Genomic DNA, 24,359 nt, shown 5'->3' on the forward strand with positions numbered 1-24,359 from the left:
TTAAAATCTCTAACCATAATTGTCTACTGTTTGCTAATATTAGTTGAAAAAGGCTTTTAAAAATTTAGAATTTGAAAGTAGAGCAGGTGCATTTTTCTTTGCTTTAATTTTTCTCTGTCGTAATGCTTTTATCTGAATACAATTCCATTCTGTTCCTAATTAAGTTGGAAAAAAATCTTACCGACTTCAGTAGGAGCAGAATCTTGCCAAGACAGGTAAATCAACCAGAATTTATTTTTTCCCTTCTTTATAATAACATCACTGTACAGCATCTAAGACAGTTCTAATATTTCTATTCGCAAACCAAATGCCCGAGTCGAGGCTTTTCACTGAGAAATTCACACTTTCCTATCCTCTAGTAATCAACTACAGCAAATATGGACTAAAGTAGATGTCCTAAATTCAAATTTATGGTTTTGTGGTTTTAAAAGAAAAAAAAAAAAGATGGCATTTGGCTCCTCTGAGATTTGAAAATAATATTAAAATGCTCAAGATGTACTTTTATTGTCTCTGAGAAGAGTCACAGGAGGGGAAGAGGGAGGAAAAAACACTCCAGAAAGTGACAAACTGGCATCATTATGTTGCCATAGCTTTTAACAAGAAGAAACTATCTTATAGTAATGCACAATTAAGAATGTTTCTGGGGTTTGAGTGTAGCAGCCTTCTGCATCTATGTCTTTTTTGTTGCCATAACTTTAGTGCTGAAATCCATCTAGAAAAGGCCTCTTTCTTCAGCGACATTGTCAGTGCTATGTATTTGATCCAATTTCAAATGAAAGTGCTAATTTTAAAGATTGTTATCCGCTGTACAATTTTGTTTTCCCTAATCTTCAGGGTATTTAAGAGAGGAAAGAAAAAAGGAAGGAAGGAAGGAAGGAAGGAAGGAAGGAAGGAAGGAGGAAGGAAGGAAGGAAGGAAGGAAGGAAGGAATACAGGAAGTGAGTACGAAGAGAAAGAGAGAAGAAGAGCGAATCAGACGAAGAAAGAGATAAGAGCAGCACATATACACGAGAGAAGATACAGAGAGAATCGAGAGCTAATAGACGAGATAACGATAGAAAGAGAGACATCGATACGCCATAGACAGCCCGAAAGATAGAACGACGAGAAATCGCAGAAGAGCTAAACGCAGAACGCTCACTCGCCGACGAACTCACCTCGACCCTCGATCCCGAAATACATAGATCGCTACCACGCTCAGCACGACCTAACTCAGCACAGCAAGCACTACCGAACCCACAGCCCGAAAGAAAGAAAGAAACGAAAGACCAGAAGCAAAACACAGACGAGATTTCAGTTCAAATGCTGGCTTCCTCACAAGAAATTACACACACTTAGCTTAAATTTCAACAAAGCAGCGGCCCAAAAATTATAATTTTAAAAGATATGTTTCTCTCCTACAATGCAAGTAATCTCAGGCTACGACTGGGTAAAATTAAAAAGGGATACCCAACAAAATTTTAAAAGAAATTTAAACAGAAAGAATAAAAAAAGTACCTGCACATGCCAAAAAATTACAAAAACCCAATAAATACAGAAATTATTGCACAGTTAAAAGGCTCCACAATTTTTACTGCCTTAATCAACCCTCGGGTTTAATAGAACTTTGTAGACACAGGTTATATTTAAGTGCCAAAGTCTGGCACCTTACCATAGTTATGCTAAGTTATGTTTATGGAGGCAAGTTAGGTCATCTTTTCTCAGTTGGCAATAGTTAAACTGTACAAATAAAATGTTACCTAGACCCCTGAAATTTAACCTAGCGGAGGTGGGGGTGGGGAGGGGATGGGGGGAGGCGGGGTGGGGGGGCCTTAGCTTCTTTCTGCCTGCTCAATTTTGACGTCATTTGTCAGCAAATGTTCTCCATGCCACTTTTTCATGTGTTTCTCCAGGGTGCTGTAAACACTGAAGGGCATCTGGCAAATGTCGCAGCGGTAGACCTCCTTCCCTATCTGGCCATGCGTTTTCATATGGCGCGTCAGCTTACTGCTCTGGGCACATGCATAGTTGCAGAGCTCGCATTTGTAAGGCCGCTCTCCAGTGTGGCTCCGACGGTGTACCGTCAAATTGCTGCAGTTCTTAAAGACCTTGCCACAGTACTCACATGTATCGCTCCTGCGTCCTTCCTTCGAACTGGGTCGCCCGGGGCCAGGTCCGCTGATGTGGGGGGTGCTGCCTCCGCTGGCCGTGCCGCTGCGCCCTGAGAGCCCCCCGTCAAGCATGTCCCCCGGCGGAGTGGAGAAACGCAGGCTCCCGTTCTCCGACGAGTGCTCAGAAGAGGTTGCGAAGGGGGATTGTCGGGAGTCTGTGAATCCGAGGAACGGATCCTTCATGAAGTGCCGCGATGCTGCATACCCTACCAGCCACTGGGAGTAAACATTTTCGGAAGGTATTATCGTTGCTGGTGGCAAGTCCAAATCTTTCTCTACCTTTATTCTTTTAGAGGAATTGTTTAAACTGGGGCTCGTGATAGGTGTTGGCTTGCGGGGGAACAAGTTTGGGAAGGGTTCACCCGGGCCAAAGTTTCTTCCATTGACCGTACCTTCCTCAGTGCGGTCCAGCTCTCCTACCACTGAGTCTTCATCGCCCGGATCTCTCTGACAGAGGTCTCGAGGACACAAGTCTCGCTGGTCAGAGGACCTTTTCATGAAGCTACTCCTTTTCTGTTTCTCAGCTAACATGTCGTTATATTGCTGAATGGCACCTAGACTTACATTCTCAATGACTTTTCCCAGGACAAGGGACTTCTCATCTGGCAGCGACTTGGAGCCATTTTCTCGGTTACGACTCAGCTCTGAGTCCATACTAAAGCTCGACTCTGGCCGGCTCTCATTTTCAAGCTCCTCTTCCTCCTCCTCCTCTTCTTCCTCTTCTTCGTTGTCATGGCCCAGGGAAGGATCACTCTCATTCCTGAAATCTGCCTCACTGGATTTCAGTCCCTCTCCAGTGAGCTCACTTGTGCCTGGCTCAGGGGAACTAGTGGTGGACAGTCCATCATCTGACCTGCCTGTCATGGAGCCAGCTTTATGCATATGTGTTTTCATGTGGCGTTTTAGCTTGCTGGCCTGGGAGCAAGCATGGTCACAGAGCTGACACTTGTAGGGTTTTTCTCCTGTGTGACTGCGCCGGTGCACGATAAGGTTACTCTGGAACTTGAATGTTTTCCCACAAAATTCACAGGACTTGCTCTTGGCCTGAGGCTGGGGAGGCGTAGTGCTGCTGGGGGGCATGGGGGGCAGTGGCGGGGTGCTCAAAAAAGGTGATTTAGGACTCGGCTGGAAAGGATTCAACAGACGATGCATAGGGTTGGTGCGACTGGGTGAGACTGGCGGAGGGGTGGAACTGTTTCCTGCCAGCTCTCGAAGCCTTCTGGAGAAATCCATCGCTGGGGACTCAATTGCCATGGGGTTTAAACGCATAACTCTGTCAAAGGCACTGGGATGCTGGGCAACTAACCCCATTTCTTCGGCACTAAGGCGATGTGGATCCAGATGATGACGAGGCGGTGGGCTGAACAGCGGAGGCGTGTTTGGGAGCCGACCCTCACCAAAGCCAGGGTGTTCACGCAAGATGGGTCCTGTCATGCGCAAAAGGTTGAAGGGGTTGTTGTCTCCAAGAAAATTCATCAGCGGGGACTGTGCAACAGTCTCCGGTCCCAGAGGAGGAGGGATGGTGATGCGTGGAGTAAGGGAACTGTTTGAAGGGCTTGTTTCCAGGTAGATGCGGAATCCATGTGTGTTCTGGGCATGCTGAAGCAAGAACCAAGCGCTATTAAAAGGCTGCTTGCATGTTGTGCAAATATAGCTTGAAGGCTCATCTTTACCTATAAAAGAAAAAACAGAAAGAACACTTAAAAAATAATACAGCGGAGAACATTTAAATACAGTTGGCATTCACTTTATTTTGCTAACACACTTCCTCCTTGGCATTTCTGAAAGAAGGATTTAATTGCAATGTATTGACTGATATAAATTGTTGAACAGCACATTTACTCACCGCACTTATTCACTTAACATGTATGACAAATATCACACATACGCATTTGTGCTATATACGTTTACATCCTCTAATTTGCAAATAAAACCTTCTTTTATGACGTGTAAGGATCCAAATCCTTTCATGTGTTTATTCCACAAATAGGAATTTGTTTCAAGGGATTTATGACTACAGAAAAAAACCAAGAAAAATGCGGCGCGGTAGGTTTTACAAGGCACCTGTAAGGACCTTCAGTGTCATTTTCACTCCCTCATTTTATATACTTCATGCAGCAGTCCCCTGAGATCTTGCTGAATTTAATTTATACATGCTTAAGTCATGCCAAAACTTCCATTTTTAAAATATTATGTAGCTATTTAGCCACAAAAGTCCTATTCAAGTCAACAGGAGCTTGGAAAACATACCCTTGCATAAACCACTTTGACGTTCTTTTTGCCAAAACACCAAGAAGCCACTCAAATGAAACATCCGGTAATCAAAGCCGACAGCACAGTTGCAATTAACAGTAACAAATGTCGGGCCATGCTTGAACCAGGTCCCAAGAATTTCTGAGCCTGAGCCTGCCCTCCAATGCAGAAATGCTCACCAGAGCCAAAAACACTGTTTTGTTTGCTTTTCTAGCCTCTTGGAACAACTGCATAAAGGTGGAAAGCATTCCTTTAACCTTGATTCAGCTTTACATAAAGGACAGGTGTGGACAAGTCTGCATCACAGTCATAATTTTGCTAGCTAGAAAATTCCGGTCCTGGGCACAATGTAAACTATGTGGTATCTACAAAAAGCACTTCCCCCCTTGCCCCCCTCCTTTTTTCAATGCCTCTGCAAGGGTCTGATAAATACATAAATATGTGTCAACTTGAAAATCATGATCCAGGATTTGTTTTGTTGTTTGCTTTTAAATGAGTGGGAGGTTTCCTGAAAAAAAACTGACCATTTTGGAAAATCAAAAATTAATTCCTTGCTTGCTTGTTTGTTTATGATAGCACATGTCTTGTCTAGCAATGGCCCCACTGAACCTAAAGGCACTAAACTTCCTGAAAGCTCAGTACTTGAACCAAGCTTCCTTTCTGACCCATGATGGAACCAGGACCCAAGCAATGCCTGATTCAGCCCCTCCACAGGAGCTCAAATCCAAAGCTGAACTAACAGAGCCTTTCTAGACAGGGGACTGCCATTCCCAAAAGCCTGTTGCATGAGCTTGAAAATTAAAGTGTTTATAAAGTGAACAGAACCATATTATTGAAACTAGCTTGTAAAGAGGAATGGCTCATAGCAGACCAAAAAAAAAAAAGAAAAAACAGAAACCAAACATTTAAACTTGGGCACATCAAGAGAAGCTGATTGAATTCCCCTCTTCTGGCTGTTGCAGGAATGACTGCTGCTAACAAAACCTACAAAACCTTAGACAAGGAGGCTAGAAGATTATCTGCCTACCTATCAGCCTGTCAGTTTATTTAATCTTATCAACCAATATGCATCCATAACAGCATAAAGGAAAAAGCATGTATCAGATTTGAGACATATTTACAAAGGTAGGTGATAAATGTAGTGCAAATCTTCATGCACTTATTGATTTAGTAGGACTGTTGCTGTGGATAGCAGCTTCAAATCCTGTTTTCACTGAAGCTTTCTCTTCACAGCCAATAAAAAATGTACACAATACAGTAGACATTTCTGCCTGGCTGATGTGGCCCTCCATGCCCTGGCCCCACACTCTGGGTCTGCATGGGCCAGACACAGTTGCTTTGATTAATTTCTAACAATCACTATTGGAAAAAAAACCCCAAGTTTTGGAACTTCCCTTGGCTTGGAAAAAAGTGCCCATAACTGCTATTGACATTAATGAAAGCCACATACAAACATGGAAAGGAGTTGATATATTATCCCTTAAAAATCTACTCTGCACTGAGGCAGTTAGGAAGTTTTATGTCAGCTTTGCAGCCAAAGCAACAGTAAATGCTCCCATTATTACTTCAAATATTTAAATTTCTGTTTCTTACAGAAATATTATGAAAATGTCTAGACCTTTAACTTTTCTTGCACAGCAACATGTGTAGTATAAAAAGTGACAGAAATCACTGAAGCAGACTAAAGTATATAACATACTCTGTCAAAAGCTTTTTTAAACAATATGTTTTACCTCAGCTCACCCTAGAATAGATTTTAATAAAGCCCCTTACGAAGTGTGATCTAATAGCAAATGAAGTGCAGCATCTTACAAGGTCATATATCTTCAAATTAAAGAGTGCTCTGCACCCTTCACCTTCACTTTATCCACTTTAATTAATCGATTTATTACCCACAGCTGTTCAATTCTTTCATTTTTAAAGTCACAGCATGCACTCCTTTTTTGTTGTGGGTTTTTTTTCTTTAAAAAAATAAAGTGACTGAGTGTCTGTGTATGTGCATGCTTTCTCTTTGCTTAGCTCAAGAACTGACAGGAGGAAGAAAGCAGCTGTGTATTAGGCAACAACAACAGCAACATGTTTACTTCAGAAAAGGCACATACGTAAGAAGGAAAATTCCTGAGCAGGCTGAGGATCAAGGCCAACCTAAAACTGAAATGGCTGATTAAAAAAATTACCCTCAAAATGGCAGCTGGCTGTATGCTTGCTATTACATGTTACATGGAACTAAGATATTTTGGTTTGTTTTGCTCTCCAAAACTTTACCTCCATGAAATTCAAGAGGGGAAAGTAAGTCTCCACCTTTTTAGTTTTCTTTCAAAAAGACAAAATTAGTGCCACTAGTGATCTAAGATCTATATGCTAACAGCCATAGGTCTTCTCTCCCTTGTTTGTTTTGTTTAGCTTTCATGTTCCTCAGGGCTCCTCTTCAGGACACCTCAGCACAACAGCAAAATTGACTGTAAGCTACCTGGCTACTAATGTCTGAATGATTCATGAATGTTCATATATGCATACCTATATATAAATGTGTATATGTGTGTATATATATATATATATATATATATATATATATATATATATATTTTCATAACCTTCAACGACTCTCCCCAGACTCTCTCTTTAAAAAAATTGAAAAAAAAAGTTAATTACCATATTATCACTTCATGGTTTTCTTGCCTAAAAGTTGCCCTGAGCAGTGTAGATCCTCACTTTTAAGAACAGAACAATGTCAAAAAGTCTTTGAAGATCCACTCCGAATATTTTTATGTTCAAAAACTTGCTAAATATTTTAAACATGCCCAGAAACAGCCATGTATTGCTCAAGAATGAGCCTTATATTTAATAAGGCAATTACACTGTAAAAGTCTTTGTTATAAGGCTATTTTTGATATATAGCTATCTTAATCCCTTACCACCTGCACTGAAGTCTGTCTAAATACCCACTTTATGACAACTACCTATATAGTCTTTGCCATATGCAGTCTTTATCACTTTAGCATGTGCTTCACTTTGAGCATGTGAGTAATCAACATCAGTGAAACTTAAGCATGGGCTGAAGTGCTCTGTTGGATAGTGATGAAATTATTCATGTGCTTAGAGTCAAACACCAGCCAAGACTTCATTAATACTGTTCGATGAATTGCACATGGTTTCAATCCTACAGTCTGTAACTAGGCTTGAATTTCGGGGCTGAGAGCTGAAGTATAATTTATTTTTACAGTAGTTCATGGATATGGTGTCTGTACAGAGATGAAACATCCAGGTCACAGCTCCTGAGCAATCAGTCGTAGCTTCCAGGTTACAGTAAAGCCAAACAAATACTGTCAGTTTAGACATGACAGAGGTTTGTAGGGCTGAATCCTACTAAGACCTACTGAAATGGTATTTCAGGTATTCAGAAATACCATTTAAAGACCAGGAGGGATTGTGAAATTAAAGAATGAGAGGACTGGGATAAACCCTAAGGTTTGACCTCATCCAATTCCTTACCCAAAGGATAATAGAGTCCTAGAATGGTTTGGATTGGAAGAGATCTCAAAGTTCATGCAGTTCCAGCCCTTCTGTCATGGGTAGGGACACCTTTCACTAGACCAGGTTGCCCAGACTTCCATCCAGCCTAGCCTTGAACACTTCCAGGGATGGGACATATGGAACTTCTCTGGGTAACCTGTTTCTGTGCCTTGCCAACCTCATAGTAAAGAATTTTTTCCTAATATCTGATCTAAACCTACTTTCTTTTAGTTCCCTCTTTGTCCTGTCACCACACGTCCATATCTATGAATCTATTCATACCTGTGCCAGCTGCTCCAATATCCTGCTTCAAAGGCCACCAAATGGAAAGCCTACAATCTTTTTAAAGTCTACCTCATTCCTTCTCTCCTTTACCATCATTAAGATTCCCCAAGTGTCTAATCTAAATCTTTCTTCCTGCAATTTAAGATCTTAATATATTGTCCTACCCAGGTGTACATGCAAAACACAGAAAACAAGTTAGTCTGCACCTCACATTTATCATCCAACCCAAGGATTTGCAGCTGAACCACTTTGTGTCTTTTAGCACCCCCTTCTCCTAATTTGATTTGGAAATATTGAGAGAGAATTCACTTTGTATTGGAATAGTCAGTGGCCATGTTGACTATTTTCAGTATGAAAAAGAAAGATGTCTTTCCAATTCAAATTGCTTAGTTCAACTCCCAACAATTAGATCTTGCTGTATTTTTACCTGAGAGATTAAAAATCTCTCTAGTATCTTCTCCCAAAGCAGGTCATTATAAACTTTGAACTTACTGAACTCTGTTGCCTTTTCTGCATATCATGAAAAAAATGGTCTTTTCCAGAAATATTAAAATGTGTTCCCTTGATTAGTGCATGACAGAATATATTCATTCAAAATGTCAATGCTATAATGAGCCTTTTTCTCCTTCACGAACAGCTCTAAACAAAGCCGAATTCTGACCCTGCCTCCCAAGTTCTTCCCTTACAGGACTCAGTGAGAAAACACAGGTCAGAACAAGATTAGACTGGGTCTGTAGACATCCACCCCACTGCACCAGTCAGCCTGAACCCCTGACTTATCTGTCCCCTGCGGTCTGACTTGTATCATTTAGTGATATGCAGATCTTCCTTGCCCAGTTGGTATATAACTTTATATGTACCCTGAATGCTGAGCGCCTTTACCCTGGAGATAAAAATTTCCCTCAAAATATCTTCAGTTATTCTGGATGCCATCAAACAATAATCAGTGTGAGATAAGAACTGTTGAGAATTCATTATTTTCTGCTGAGCTACAGTGACATCCAGTGCCTTATGAATCCTCCCCTCAGCATGCCTGAATAATTCCATTAGTGGTAACAGGGAATGAACTCCCCCTCATTTTAACCACCCACCCGTAACCCCTGCCAGGACTGCAGTGAGGACCTGCAGTCAGGTCCTTATAACCACTGCCATTCCTCACCTCTAGCACTACTTTCCAGATAATGTTTCTGGTTCCATTTTACAAAGTTACAACAGCAGCAATAAAAAACATTAAGGAATTTTAATGTTGGTTTACTGCACCTTTAGAAGTTCAGGAAAAGTAGAAACTTGCAAGCTTTAAAGAAAGGACACCTTTTATTGTAGCACTCAGGAACAGACATGTATCAGGTTCCTACAATCTTTCCTCCAATATTACTCTCTTCTCCACCACTTGATTTTTAATGAACATTTAAATAATTACTCCTTGTTATTATGATGGTTACTCTAATAATACCAGTAAAGGTAGCATGGATGCTCCATAAAAAACAGACCTTTAATTGAATTATTATTAAATTAAAGTGCCATAATTGAGAACACAATTTTAACAAGTCTCCTTATAAGACCAGCTGACATTAAAGAGAAGGGCATTAAATACTGGAAATATTTAGTGTTGCATGGTGAAAATAATATATCATCATAAGTGGTTTGACAGATCTCCCAGACAAGGGCCAAATGCTTTTCAGGTGTCTGCAGTGTTGATCTGCTATGTGACCTATATCAATTCATGCTTAGTGCTTGATTAGGTCTACAAAAATATCTCTAATATATTTAGTATAGTATTCAGTATTCAATATTTATGCTGAGATGGTTTTATAAGCCATATTATAAATTTTCCAAGTTAGCAAGAACTTTTACTCACCTATGTTAAAATAGAATAAACATTATCTGAGCAGACACAATACTGAGAGATTTACCTTCCTTCCCTATATTCACTGAGCTGTTTGGAAGTGCTGCTACCTCCATTTCAGAAGGACTGACAGTCTCAATAAAAAGACCGAAATGTAAAGTAGGGTCCAAGTCTTGGTGTGAATCACCCCTGCCAGTCTAATGCCAGTCACTAGCTTTAAACAACAGACACAAAGGTCCCATATCTCTTTCCACCTCTCTTAATATTAATTCTGTTTTGATGGCAGCAAGAACTGAAGATGAAAAACAAGCACAACTCCATCCCCAGAGTTAACACAGTTCATCCATCCCTATACTGCCTCATCTAAAGAAAGGGCTCAAGAGAGTCTTGCAGCACATCCTGCTGAGGGTTACGGGGACTATCACCAACAGTTCATAAAGTTAGTGTTAGTTGGAAGCTAAAGTTGGTATTTTATGACTTAACAAGTCGCCTGCAGTCTCACAACCCACGCACCTCCAATTCTACTCTCAGATAAACAGCCCTGGTCTCCTGTAAATCTCAGCCAACCTGAAGTGCATCTCAGTCAGGAAGAGTAGATGAAGGTTTAGGTGTAAAAGCCCAAGCACGAGGGGCCACAGGGCCTGTCATCATCTGGAAATGGGGAATCTCAGGATGAGGGCAGTAAAAGGAAAGAATGTGACAAGGAAACAAAAATGAAATGTTTTTAAGAGGTGGATGGAAAATCAGGGGTGTCTGAAGAAAGAACTAATCCTGAGGTGTTACATCTCGGTTCCAGAATCCTATTTCCTCCCATACAAGGCCCTGCTCTCTTTTCCTACCTTGCCTCTTGATAGCCCATCTCCTCCAGTGCCATCTTCAACAGAAGAAAAATCACGACTTCGTGCAATATTCTTCTCCCACACACTGCCTGTACGTTTTACAGCTTTCCCCATCCACTTTCTACCTTGACTAGTGAGACTGCAAGCTCTCAACAGAGGTTATGCAAGAAGCTTTATGCCAAGAGAACCTACACACCTCACAAGACCCTATCATTCACTGTATTGATTTTGATTAGTGATGTGAATATTCTTGAGAGCATTTTCTATCTTTTGGAAAATATCTACAGTAGTACTGGTTGACACAAATATTAAAAAATATTAATATTACACTACTGTTAGCAATGTACTAATAATTCTTCTTGTGCTAAAGCCAACTGTCAAACTCTAGGTTTGGTGGATTAAGTGCTGCCCCACTTTTTCAAAACTTTTATTTTTTAAAGCTATTACAGCAGTGTTTTTTTTCCTATTAGGCAGAACTTCAAATAACCTGTTTGTCAGTCTTGTAATAATAAATATCTATTTTGCCAATTTAACTATTTTATTAAATTAGGGGAAAACCAAATTAATTATTTACCAATACAGAGCTGAGAAGTCAGACTGTCATGCCATCTACAGCCAACCTTTCAGAACTCCAAGAACAAAGAGCATGAATCCTTGAAATTCTTAGCGATATCAAGCTGATACACCTTGCCAAACTCTAATTTGAATTATCCTGCTATGAATTCAAAGTAGCTGTGAAGATCACCAATGCAGACTTTTTCAAATTTTTCCAGAAAAACCATACCAGGTTGCCGCTAACAAGGATCTTAACTAGACTTACATAAATATACCAAGTTGCAATTCATTCGTATTTTTCATTGAACTTTCCCCAGAAACATAATATATGTCCTCTCTGGCATTTATACTTTTAAAAAAGGAGGAGGCTGCAGGCAGACTACAGCCATGCATAACACAAACAGATGCTTCCTGCTTCTTAATGGACATGGGCGACCTTTGGCTGAAGCAGCTTGCGTTCAATGGTCCCATTTTCTGTGAGACTTAATCATACCTCAGATCTGTACTGCCAGATTCACACAAGTGAACCAAATGCACAGCTCAGTTTAATTTCTAGTGCGTAACAAAATGGTAATATTATATTTTTAGGTATAAAATGTCAATAGGCATGTTGGGCGACTTCCTTCTGGATGTCCAATTTCTCATTCCTTAAAAGAGCTTCTGGCTTACTGGAAGTTAATGTTCAGCCTACAGAAGTATGAGAAATGCTTTTACTTAGTGCAGAAAAGGAAAGAAAAATGGGTTGCAGAAGTTGGAACTTGTGACACAGGGACTTTTACCCAGAAGCACTATTTAAATGGAAGATAAAAAACATGTTTGTCATCTCTGAACACCTTCTCCTAATTGGTGTTAAATCTAAAATGCAAAGGCAATTTATAAAGCAGAGGAAGGGAGAAGTGTGAAAAGTAAGGAGCAAACAGGAAAATCAATATTAAAAGATCAATAGTGAATGAGTTAACTTTTAAATTAGCCCTTTGTGATACAACAGTTTCAACTAACTCCACCTTTAGCATCTAAACAGCTTTGTGTCTTTTAGATAGTTTCTTTGAACCTAAAACATCAACTAGCAGACTGAACAGATGTTTTACAAACCTGCAGCATAAAATAGTGAAAACTATCAGCTGAAATGGGGACAACAATACAGAGGGGCACCGTACCCACTCATGAGATTAAAAGACCACAGGACTACCCATGGCTGGTGGTTTAATATATAGCATTCCATTTACAGCACTCATGAAAAACCCTTGTACTGCTCAAGGACACTTTTAGGCCTTTTCTTTGCATAAGGTATTCAAATGCATTTGAAATAATGTCAGTCTTTTCTACAACATATGAAATATGCCAGCAGCTTCCCTTTAAATCGGTTTCCTGTAAGCAGTTTTGTTTGAAAACTGGCAAGTGCTGGGATTTTTTTTTTCCCATAAACTTCTAAGGTGCCATTTTCTCATCTTACAGTCAAGAATTCTCAGTAATCTGAATATGAACTAAATGGAGGGTACATGAAGGAAATTGTCCGTGTCATATAATGGAAAAACAAAGAGTAAATTAGAAAACAATAAAAAAAGCCAAAGGGGAAAACAAATTTTCCTGGGATTTTTTTCCCCAGGAGTACTTCTGTCTGTTTCACTACAACTATTTCTTAAGGATATTAGGTGTCTATTCATAGTTGCTAAATAAAATAGCATTTTTGTTTTAATTCATTGCTTCTTTAACAAATGCTAACTCCCATCTCTGCTTCTTTAAATCCACAAAATCTCCACATTCAAGCCTAAGAAGTATTGTAAAGGCTGTAAATCTTGTTTTAATGGAATGTACATTTAGCTATGAGGAGATAATTGACGTTATGGAGGGCCTAGATGCTGAATTATATAGGTTATCTAATACAAAGGGGACTCATTACAGAAGCACTACAAACAAGTAGTAATATATGTATATTGTTCTGAGTGGCGTTATAGCAAAAGTGTTCAGGTCTGCAGGGATTTATAAAACACAAGAAAACAGCAGACATGCACTTGTAAATTTGTCTCATTTGTCTCTGAAGTTAAAGGTTATTCCCTTGATCTGAATTTGTAATAAAAACATGCTAGACTAAGGTTTGTAGAGAATGTTTGAATATGTAAATTGTGTATAATGATAGGCAATTATAGGGTAAAAACTGGACCTTATGAATGTTAGAGAATTGCATGGAGCATCAAAGTATTTTCCTTCAGATGAAATATTTATCTTTTATGCATGTTATAAGCACTTTTTCAAAGGTATTCAGCAACCTATTTGAGCAGAGAGTTGACAAAAATCAAACCATTACAGCCGGCTAAGACTGTGGGCTTATGCACAGGAGAAGCCACAGCTTTTTACAGAATATACATAATAAATCTCTTGAACTAATGGTTCTGGAGATGGATCCTCAAGGACAAGTTCCACTGATTTTCACTCCCTTAGATGAAAGCTGGTCAGATGTTCCTGGATTTTTTTTTAAAAAGATATGGGGGTGGAAGTGTAGGGAGGGAAACTGAAGAGAATAACTAGGTAAGAATGCGAATTTTCTTAGGCTGATTCAATGAAGCTCCATTTTCCCTCCAGTTTGTTGGCTGCTGTTTTCAGGGAATAATAATAATAATAATAATTTTAAAAAAAAAGGATGCTCCATCAAGATAGAAAGGAGTAAAGCCAGGAGAGGATACTATAGTTTATGCTACTGAAGATAAGGTTTTCTCCTTCTCTGAGCACGACAGTCTGTTCAGGTTAACCAACTGCAGTGTTAGAATAACTCCAGCCGACTTGTCACAGAGTACAAAAGTCATCAGCAACTGAATGTTCTTTTCTGCACCGCAATTAAGACGAATCAATACGACGTGCCACAAATGGTATTTTACTCTCAATAAGAACTCGGGCTGAGTTTATTCAGAATATTTTAGCGCTTCCCCAGGGGATTTTGGTCCGACGCAGATGGCAAATAAAGTACTCAGCCTAGGGCTAGAGCACATTATGCTAATTCTAATGTCAGATGTACTTTAATATACAGCTCTATTTAATCACCCCATTATTTCACATTTCCATATGAAAAACCTGCGGCACTTCTGCAGAGCTTTCACTCTGCGACAATGCCAGCTTCCTTCAACTAGCTCACTGTGAAAGAGAAAAGAAGACTGGTCATTCTCGCCAGTCAAAATGTTACAGTTTCAAAGTTTCAGTATTCCTGAATTTAAAGTGGGTCTTCCAGTGCAATTAGCAAATCGCTCGGCTAGAATGCTGATATGTACAAAATGCTAAGGAGGTGTGATTGAAAAAAAAATAAAAAATAAAAGCCCTCCCTCTCCAGCTCATCTGCTCACGCATGCAGACATAGGCAGGCACGTACCTCAAACTCGCTTGCAGAACAGTAATAATAAAAATAATGAAAATATTTTCATAGTGCAATTCAACCAATATTCTCAACACTTGTCACTAAAACGTTGCTATTCCCGGCTGTGTGGCTTCCGTTACTTAGAAGAACAGACATGGCTGGCACAGCTGCCAACCTACAGATGTCTCTGAATAAAACCTTCCTTGTGTATCAATAATTTTTGCCTGCTACAAACTACACCTCTAATTAGGTTTTAGAAGCCACACACCTTCAATAAGGGCCACTACCCAAATTATCTACAAATTTACCTTGATGCCCCTTCTCTGATGACCACAGAATTTGAACCTTGAATGTAAAATGATTTAAAACTGGATTAACATTGAAAGGAATGAAGGAAAAGATTTTGCTGTGGAGCAGTTTTTCAAGCCATGTAGGCTCTCAATGTGCAGACAGGGAAAGCAGAAGCAGTCCTTGGAGCACCTCTTCAGCATCCAAGCTTTCCCTTCTAAATAATTATGTGAAGGATCCTTAATTCAGCATGCATGCACAACCACCAGTGAAATGAGTTGCATGGTCTCAACAAAATCTTCCCTCTGTCTGGCATAACTGGGGCTGCATGACAACCAGTACTGCTCCTCAGCGAGAGCCAGGTCAGGCCTAGATTATACAGAGCTGTTATTAGAGGAATGTACGAAGCTTAAGTCGATAATGTTTTAATCATTTCATTAAAACTAAAGCATAATTCACTGGGGAAAAAGAATGTATTTATAAAAAGACATCCTTTTTCCTCCTCCAACCACCCAATCTGCATCCTTTAAAAATTGTTCAACAATGCATGCAGCAGCCAGCACCTGGGGCCAGATCTCACCTGGTTTCACTGCTATGCATCAACATTTAAAGACACAGAACCGCACTCTGTGCCTTGACACAACATATGCCACAACTTCCCTGTCCTAATTTGAACACAGAGGATGATATCCCTCACAGTCAAGGCAGAAATTATTACATCTTCAAGCTTTCTTTTATTTTTATATGCATTCACATGTATAAATGTATATGTGCATGTTTGCACATATGTGTGTTTATATATGTATAAATAGATTATTTGGTCTCTGTTAGACTGGCTATGAGTACAGCATTATGCACAAAGGAAAAGGGCAGCTCTGGACAGGGCAGAGGTCCATCCTTCCTTAGCTGCTTAAACTAGACCTTCAAACCCATTATCTTACCATGGGAGAAGTATATGCAAGAGTTTCACCTCACTGGAAGTTTTGTCTGAATGGTAAACACAGCCCAAGTGAATTTACTAAATTAGGGCAACTTTAAGATTTGTTTAAAGAGAGATCTGTCACTCTGAGAATGAATAGTTAAATTAAAAAAAAAAAAAAAGAAGAAGATGAAATGAATGTTTAATATCCCAATGCAAAGCCCACCAAAGTCAATATGAATCTTTCCACTGGCTTCAATGGGCTCTGGAAGCAAGTCTTCTTCCACACTGGGATTTGTTAGTCTCAAGACACTGTCTTCAGTGTAGGGATAAATGTGGTTGTGGCGGTGTAGTTAAAAGAAGATAACTGATTTCACAGCAGCTACAAGCCTAAAGAACTCAGCTGTAAATATTTTAGAAGAATAAATCAAGACACAGATAGTAAAGTATCTTATGTATCTTTAGTTAAAAGGAAAAACAGTTTAAATATAAGAAAGACATAAACTGAAATTAATCCTTGACAATTCTGTTGCTTTTTCTTCTGCTGATATTATGTTGGTTTTGGAAATAAAAAAAGTAGTTCGCCCTAGGTCTATCCTATTTCTTTAGCTTACTTAGGATAAACTGCATTCTTAAACTCCATTTTTAGGAATTCTTTTGTTTTGACTAGCAAAACAATTTTTAATAACATACTTATTCTTGAAAATATACAAATTTGGAATTCCATTCCATTTCCATCATTATGGAAATTTTTGAGTGTCAGAATGTTTGCAGACACATCTACACTAAAGAGCTCCTACAGAACTCAGAAGTCCTGTAAAGGAAAATCCAGTCTCAGTGAACAAAGAATCCTTAAAAGCCTAAATGGGGAGGGGGCACAAGAGGGGGACAAGGGAAGGAGGAAGGTATAAAATACTCAGATGAAAAATAAAACCCATCAATTACAGAGGTAGGGATCTTGAGGTTTCCTCTAGATAAAGCAGTTAAATTGCAATCCATGACTATGAAGTTGCAAAAGATGAATCTCCAATCATACTTCTTGAAGTGCAAAGATAAAAATGCAACTTTTGCTCCTTAAATAATAATCCAGATCTTAGCTAAAAAAGAACATCCTAAAAACTTCATCTTTTATTTCTATACAATCCAGATTGGTCACCTAAGTGTAGCATAATTAAACAATGCTAAGCATCCCAACCCCTTGGAGAATGTGCTGCTTTAAAATATTTTTAGAACAATCACTGTAGTAATTCTTCTTAGTTGTAGAAACACTCCAAATCAGAAAGTCAATTTTTCCTCTATTTGCAGAAGTGTGCTGGTTTTCACTGGAAAGGCGCCTGTGTTTTGTTTGGCTGCTGTTCATATACTGCCTTGGCAGGATTTCCTTGGATTGCTTACAGTGAACATTGCTCTTGCATACAGTAGCACTCCCATTTTAACCGTCCCAGCCACACGTTTTCTAATAACACACGGAGAGCTGCAAAATCCCTATAAGCACAGCTCTTTAAAGCAGCAACAGAAGGGGGTGGGGGCGGAGGACCGGAGAGGGGGAGGCTCTGCCCGTTCAAAATCCAGTGCTGCAAACAGAGGAGAGTCCTTTTAAAAACAACCAACGTGAATTGTGTTTAAGGAGCAGCTTTCCAGGGAAAGAAAAACCATCTCCGAGAAGATTCAGCTGATTCACCGAATCTCAGCTGCACAGGCTGGTCTCTGAGCATCACTGAATTGGGTCCTAAGTACTGCTTATGTGCTTTCTTTTTTTTTCTTTTTTAAAAATATTTTTCCTGCCCTTCTGAGGGGTGTGCAGATAAGTTAATAATTCATAGGATTACCTTGCATGTTTGAGACCCTGCACCTGAGTCTGTGTTCCTCGCGTGCCCCAATTTCTTGCCTCACCGTGGAGAGGCTGGGGTGCGTGGAGAACACAGGGCTCCACTGTGAAAACCAAATGGGCAGGAGAGATGAAAAAGGGGGACATCTATCTCGCTGCAGTAGTACCAGGAAACAAATGCAGCATTTCTACCTACGGCTGAGCAAGAGAAAAAGCCAATAACAAAACCGTTATTCAGCTCCGTGCCCTTTACAAATAGGACTGACTTGTTAGTGGACAGCTGCGGCTCAGCCCCCCTCCGCACCATTCCAACTTGCTGCCTTTGCCACCCTGCTTTTGGAGATCAACAGCAATTTGCATCTCCATGCATCTCATTTCTCGTTAAGTAAGTTGATTAATTTGGGCGAGGGAAGTTGTCATTCAAAAAAAACCAGAAATTTCCACTTGCATAATTTCTGCCTTTCAAAGCTGGCTGACCTCCTCCCCACCGACCCAGCCCCCACTTCACACCTCTCTTTCTCCGGGTCCCCTTCTCCCCCATTCCCGCTCCCTCCCTCCCTCTTTCCCTCTTTCTCCCTGTTGTTTACAAAGGTTTCATTATGTTTTCAACTAATCAGAAAGGCCTACTAATACACAATTAACATGTGACTATAAAAAAATAGCTTCCAGAAGAAGGAAAAGTAATTAAGTAGAGAATGCTTTTCAGTAAGTGCTTGCTTTAACCCATTGTCAGAGAACAGAGTGTAGGTTAGTCCACAATGGATGGAACAGATGCCAAGGGCGAAATGTTAAAAGCAAATAAAAAAGGGCATTATTTTCTTTGGGAATAATAACTATCAACGCCACAAAAACGTACATCACATTGCAGTTGTTTATATCTGACCTCCTCCTCTTTCCTACACTTTTCTGAAGTGCCTTTTCTGCCTATTTCATTAAAATAAATGCAAAAATAAAGGTATCATTTATTGCATCTTTGCTTCCAAAGTGACAGGAAACCAAGGGTCCTGGTTTCAGCTGGAATAGAGTTATTTTTCTTCCCAGCAGCCAGTACAAAGCTGTGTTTTGGATTTAGAATGAGAATAATGTGGACAACACACCGATGTTTTAGCTGTTGCTTACCCAAAGGACTTTTCTGCTTCTCTTGCTGAAAAGAGAAGTGGGTTGGGTTTTTTGTGCGCACCCAGCAAGTGGGCTGGGTGCGCACAAAAAACTGGAAGAGGAAACAGCCAGGACAGCTGACTCCAACTGACCAAAGGGATATTCCATGCCATATGCCCTCATGGTCAGTATATAAAATATGGGGAAAGCTGGCTGAGGGCTGCTGCTTGTCTATAGTCTGGGCATCATTCTCTCCACAGTAAGCAGTGGGTTTATATTCGCATCACTTGCTTTTCTTCAGTTTCACTTCTCTCTGGTTTTTTTATTTGCCTTTTGATTACAAATTTTCATTATTCTTTTATTTCATTTAAATTATTAAGCTGTTCTTATCTCAACCCACAATTTTTCTTACTTTTACCCTCCCAATTCCCTCTCCCATCCCACTGGAAAGGAGTAAGCAAGTGGCTGTGTGGTGCTTAGCTGCCAACTGGGATTAAGCTCAGCGACACTGAGTAATCACCATCATCATCAAAATAGCACAACACTGTAGTTTATTAAAAAGATTTTACTTCAAAATATTTTAGGCCTGAATGTACACATAAACTAAGCACCCAGAAAAATCAGTAGGAATTATGCCCAAGTAATGACAAGGGGTGTTGAACCCTTCTCAAGATGTGCTGTGTTATTACAACACAGGAACTGCAGGAAACAGTTTTAAAGGATGTAGTGTTTGCAACACTTCAGTTATTAACTTTAGATCTGTCTGTTGACACTGTCCTCAGGCTGAGAGCTGCCACACAGGTTGGAAGCCTGAGGACACTAGCATATATATGTGTGTGTGTATATTGGGGAGGGGGCTTGAATGAAAGTGTTATCTAAATAGATTCAGCTTTTTTTTTTAACTTTTTTTTTTTAATCAAGGGATTGTCAAAATATGTCCAAATGTTCCCTGTGTTCTTTATGTATTCAGTCAACCTCCACAGTAAAAATGGAAAAATATGTATTCCTCTGTATGTCTGTCCTTGGAGTGGAGTGTTTGGGATATTTTTTATCTCAGTTCCCCTCCCTTATATGAGTTCTAAAGCAAACAAGACACTTAGATGTGTAATTTCAAAACCAAATTCTGCAAGGAGCTCAGTATTTTCAGCAAGATATTAAACGCCATTTTGGTCCGACTGAAATCAAGTGGGAGCTGAGAGGTGTTGGGAGGAATAGGTCTTCCAAAGTCACAAAGGACTACACATAATAACAGCTCCTTTTCCTTATATTCCTCCCCCCCACCCCATGAATTTATATTCCAAACTATGTATCACATACAGAGTATTTTTTACTATCCAAAATCCCATTAGTTTCATTGGCACTTTAGGTAATAAGATTTGCATGGTAAAAATTCCATTTCTATTAGATTGGGTCCATAGGACTCACTAGCCTGATATGATTGTCAGAGGAAAGGGAGGATGTGTGGGTTTGTTACAATATGAGGATTTGTCCACACAGAATTTGGCACCAGTTTAATCAAAAGGACTCACTTTAACCAGTGCAAACCCCAGTGTAGCCGCTATTTCTGTCAGCTTAAAACTGGCTGGATCAGGAAATTTCTCACTGTACATTAATATAGGTATGCTAAAACAGGCCAGCTGAACTGGAGTGGCAATTAGTTTAAATAATCTATACCCTGAAGTATTCTGGATTATCTGTCTGGAAGACCCCCTTTAGCTAAACTAGTGGAAGGAGGTGTTCTGGCCAGACCCAAATGATGTTTTCCACACAGGAGAGAGAGGTGATGGCCTCCTGAGCTGAATCTCAAGGTCTCTTTCTGAACAAGTGAAATCAGTGAGAAACTATCAGCCAGACGCTGCTGCTCTTGCTCATGTAAGAATCCAAACCCTCTGGGTCACACCCACAGTCAAGAACCCATTTTCAAGCATGGCCACCTGCTGAAGCTTAAGGAAAAAATTTGTGAACCAAGGCAGAAAAAAGTTCACAACCAGACCCTGTCCAGACCTCCTAGCAATCAATGATTTAGAGTATGAGTGATCAATTATTTCAGTGACATGACTTGATCGAGATCAACATTTTTATAAACCACCCACCAAATCGTCCTGATTTTGCCTTTGCCTAGCCCTAGCCCGTTGATTATTTTTAGCCCATAGGGAAGCCTGCAGCAATGAGTTCCACACCTCTATTTGTTGTGAACAAAAAACGACATCAGTTGTTGGTCTGCTGCCTGATCCATGGGGGTATTAAACAGGGACACTTGCACTGTCAAGTGCAACCTGAGCGGGTCACAGCAGCAGACCATTGCAAGGTACTCTCTAGAGATATGGACAGAAAAATCACACTGTCTGCTTTTACACAATTCTTACTTTATTCTTTCTTACTGATGCCACAGGAGACTGAATTGTAACTAACAGCAAATGGAAAACTTCAGGACTGGGCATGAGTCAGATATGATAGCTCCTTTCTAGACCATCCCTCCCTTAGTTTGCTCTTGCTTTCTGATTGACTAAAGAGTTTCTTGTCTGTTCCCAGCTTTGTTGAGGCTTAAACAAAGGAGACATGTTCACAAAATGCTAGGAGATGGTTTTGTAAGTACTTTGCTGAAATTTGGCAGTTTTCCACCTTTTAAGAGCACTCTATGACCTGAAAATGAGTCATGGTCTGGAATTTTTTTCTAATACTCATTTCACACATAGTTCTGTTACCTATTATTCATGGCTATAGCTCTCATTCTGAAAATACACCTCTGTGTAGCATCAGGCTGATACTGAAGTCTCTTTGGCTTCACAGACTTTGAAACCTCACTCCAAAGCTTCTGAAAATGGGGCCTGGAAAGGCTGTCATACTACTGAATCATGTCCAATGTTCCTTGACACTTCAATCGTAATTCCTCTACCTGTTCTTTATTTAACTTGCTCATATATTTTAGTTTTTTCATCTTTCCTTTTGAAAAAATCCTGTCAACATTTTAATCATTTTTGTTGTTCTTCTCTGAATTACCTCCAATTTGACAACACCCTCCAATCAGCAAAGTGCACAAAATCATAGGCCATCTTGGGTCTCTGTTCTGTGGAAAAAATCGTTTCCCATTTAGTCTTGCTGGCTGAGGGCTGCTCAGCCGGATCTCATTCCGGCTTCAAGAACACCTTGGAATGGTGAAACTAAGGACTGAATTTGGCCCATGTACTTAACTGAGAAGTAAGATTATTTTCCACAGTTCTGTGCCAAGGTTCCTGGATGAAGAGCCTTCCCTCCTCTACCCCTGAGACCAGAAGACAGAGCTGGGTGACAGAAGGGTTGATTGATAGCATTCAGTCTGGGCTGTTTTGCCTTTATCACCCAGGCAGATGTTTAACCCTACACAGAAGTTATTTTCTAACCAAAACATCATGGCACACCAGATTTACAGAAAAATGCAGTTGAGGGATATGGGATGCAAAGCAGGAAAAAGGGCTCTGGACATGCACAAACAGGCAGCAATATATGACTTATAACCAGAATTTGGTTGGAGACTCCAGAGAGTCATCCAGGAGTGTCTGACAGGGGACAGATAACGAGGCTAGCAAGGAATTGTTTGCAGATCCCACTGGGGTATAAGAAGAAGTAACGAGATTTAATTGGGCTACTGACAGTATAGGCTGATTATCAGGAAAATATTTCCTAACTCTGAGGCCAGCAAATCCTTGCAAGGAGCCCCAAGACACTGACATCTCAGACAAGGAGGAGCACTTCAGAGTACACAGTGATAATGTCCCATTGCCAAAGTCAGGCAGCATTATGAAACAGGCATTTTCTGCTTCCCAAATTTACAGTTGTGATTCACAAAAATGAATTGGATTCATCCAAGCACCTCATTTAGAAACACTGGACTCAGCATGAGCTGCACACACCCCCTCCAACCTCAGCAGAGGCTGTGCCATATGGGAGCATCAGTGTGCTCTAGAAATGAGTGTTATCAATATCAGTCACTGAGAGATCAGGTCAAAACTGTTAATATCTCATCAGTCACGCGAAATTCATCTCCTTTCCAACACACACCTACAGATTTATTATTAGGGTGCTTCAACTCTTTTGTATTTTTAAATCAAGCTGATTCACATACTGTAACATTCATTACATAATTAAAAATATATGATGGTAAAAGGTTTTATCTTAACTCATTAGGAAAAGCATATGATATATATTTATAAATTACATATTATCATCTTTTTAGGCCTAATGATGTGTGCTGTCTCATGCAAGATGACCTGTTACTCAGGCTAATTGATGCCATTTCATAACTACAAGCACAAGGTATTTTTATCTAAGCTTGGTCAATTGCCTCTATCCATTAAACATGTACTTCAGGTTTTGCTAGGAAGGGGGATGGGAGGGAAACAAGAGTGAACATTTGAGTCAATATTTATCCCTTTTTCAAGATGGATGAGGAATGGATAAATCTGGTGTATATGCTTTGTCTACTGAACCTGGCAACATGGACTCTGCTCAGCAGACCTATCTAAGTCAACAAATACTCTCCCAATTAACTAACTGGGAATTCTAGGTATGAGGCAAACAAAGTCCTGACTGCTGCAGTGAATAACATGAACTTTCATGAAGACAAAAACTATTCCCTCAAGAGGTGAGATAAACACTCAAGGTAATTGAAGTGTTGGGAGAAATAATAAAATAACTTTGGGAGTGTCAATCCAAAGATATCAGTTTCTAAAGCCACTTTCTTCACCTAAGATCCCCTACAAATAGTAGCCTTCATTTCTTCCAAGCCCCAATGCACACACAGTTGTTCTCAACTGTATTCTTATGTTTTAAAAAAAAGAAATTGGAGTAATGCAAATCCCTTGCCTTACTGAAGACTAAAATGGAAGAGAGACATGAAACCACCCCTAGTTCTCTTACCCTCCAAGCATGGAATAGGGCTGGTATCTTTTTACTCCTCAAATCAGAGAGGACCTAAATCAAAGTGGTCACTCCAGCCTTCAGCTGAGGGTTCTAGCCTTCCTCAGAGTCAAGGAGCACTTTGTCACATCCCCTGCTCAGAGTGGGGCTCTCTGAAAACACAAAGCAGCAACTGGTGGAGGCTGGAGCCATGTTCCACCCAGCTCTGCACTGCCAGCTCTCCCTCTCCTGGGTACACCAGTGTGTTTGTGCTTGGCTTTGGAGCTGCAGGCAGACTGAGCTCCTCTGCACACCTCGCTCTGTGCTGAGCAAAGGCCATGGCAGGGGCATGCACAGTTTCAGCAGGACAGGGTAGGGCTGGGACGCAGCATGAGGACAGCAAAAGGTACAGAGGTACTGCCACAGAGGTACTGCCTGTGACAAAGCCACCAGGCTCTGATGGGGGAAGGCAAATGGTGACAAGGGTGACATCAGAAAGCTGCCGAAAGAAAAACACTATGGAGCTCTGTTGAAGACACAGGGAATGAGAGATCTGCATTTTCCCCT

General features: G+C 40.2%; 1 protein-coding gene across 6 annotated transcripts in view; it reads right to left on the minus strand.

The window, feature by feature from the left end:
• Positions 1-1,786: 1,786 nt before the first annotated feature.
• BCL11B (BCL11 transcription factor B) overlaps positions 1,787-24,359 on the minus strand; it is a 92,403-nt gene continuing 69,830 nt past the window's right edge. For all 6 annotated transcript variants that reach the window (XM_009101760.4, XM_009101758.4, XM_009101761.4 and 3 more), the window contains one exon: positions 1,787-3,823. In XM_009101760.4, coding sequence (XP_009100008.1) covers positions 1,812-3,823 — 2,012 coding nt within the window. In that variant the 3' untranslated portion in view covers positions 1,787-1,811. The remainder of the gene's footprint in view (positions 3,824-24,359) is intronic.

This window comes from Serinus canaria, chromosome 5 (assembly GCF_022539315.1).
Source record: "Serinus canaria isolate serCan28SL12 chromosome 5, serCan2020, whole genome shotgun sequence".
Lineage (NCBI taxonomy): Eukaryota > Metazoa > Chordata > Aves > Passeriformes > Fringillidae > Serinus > Serinus canaria.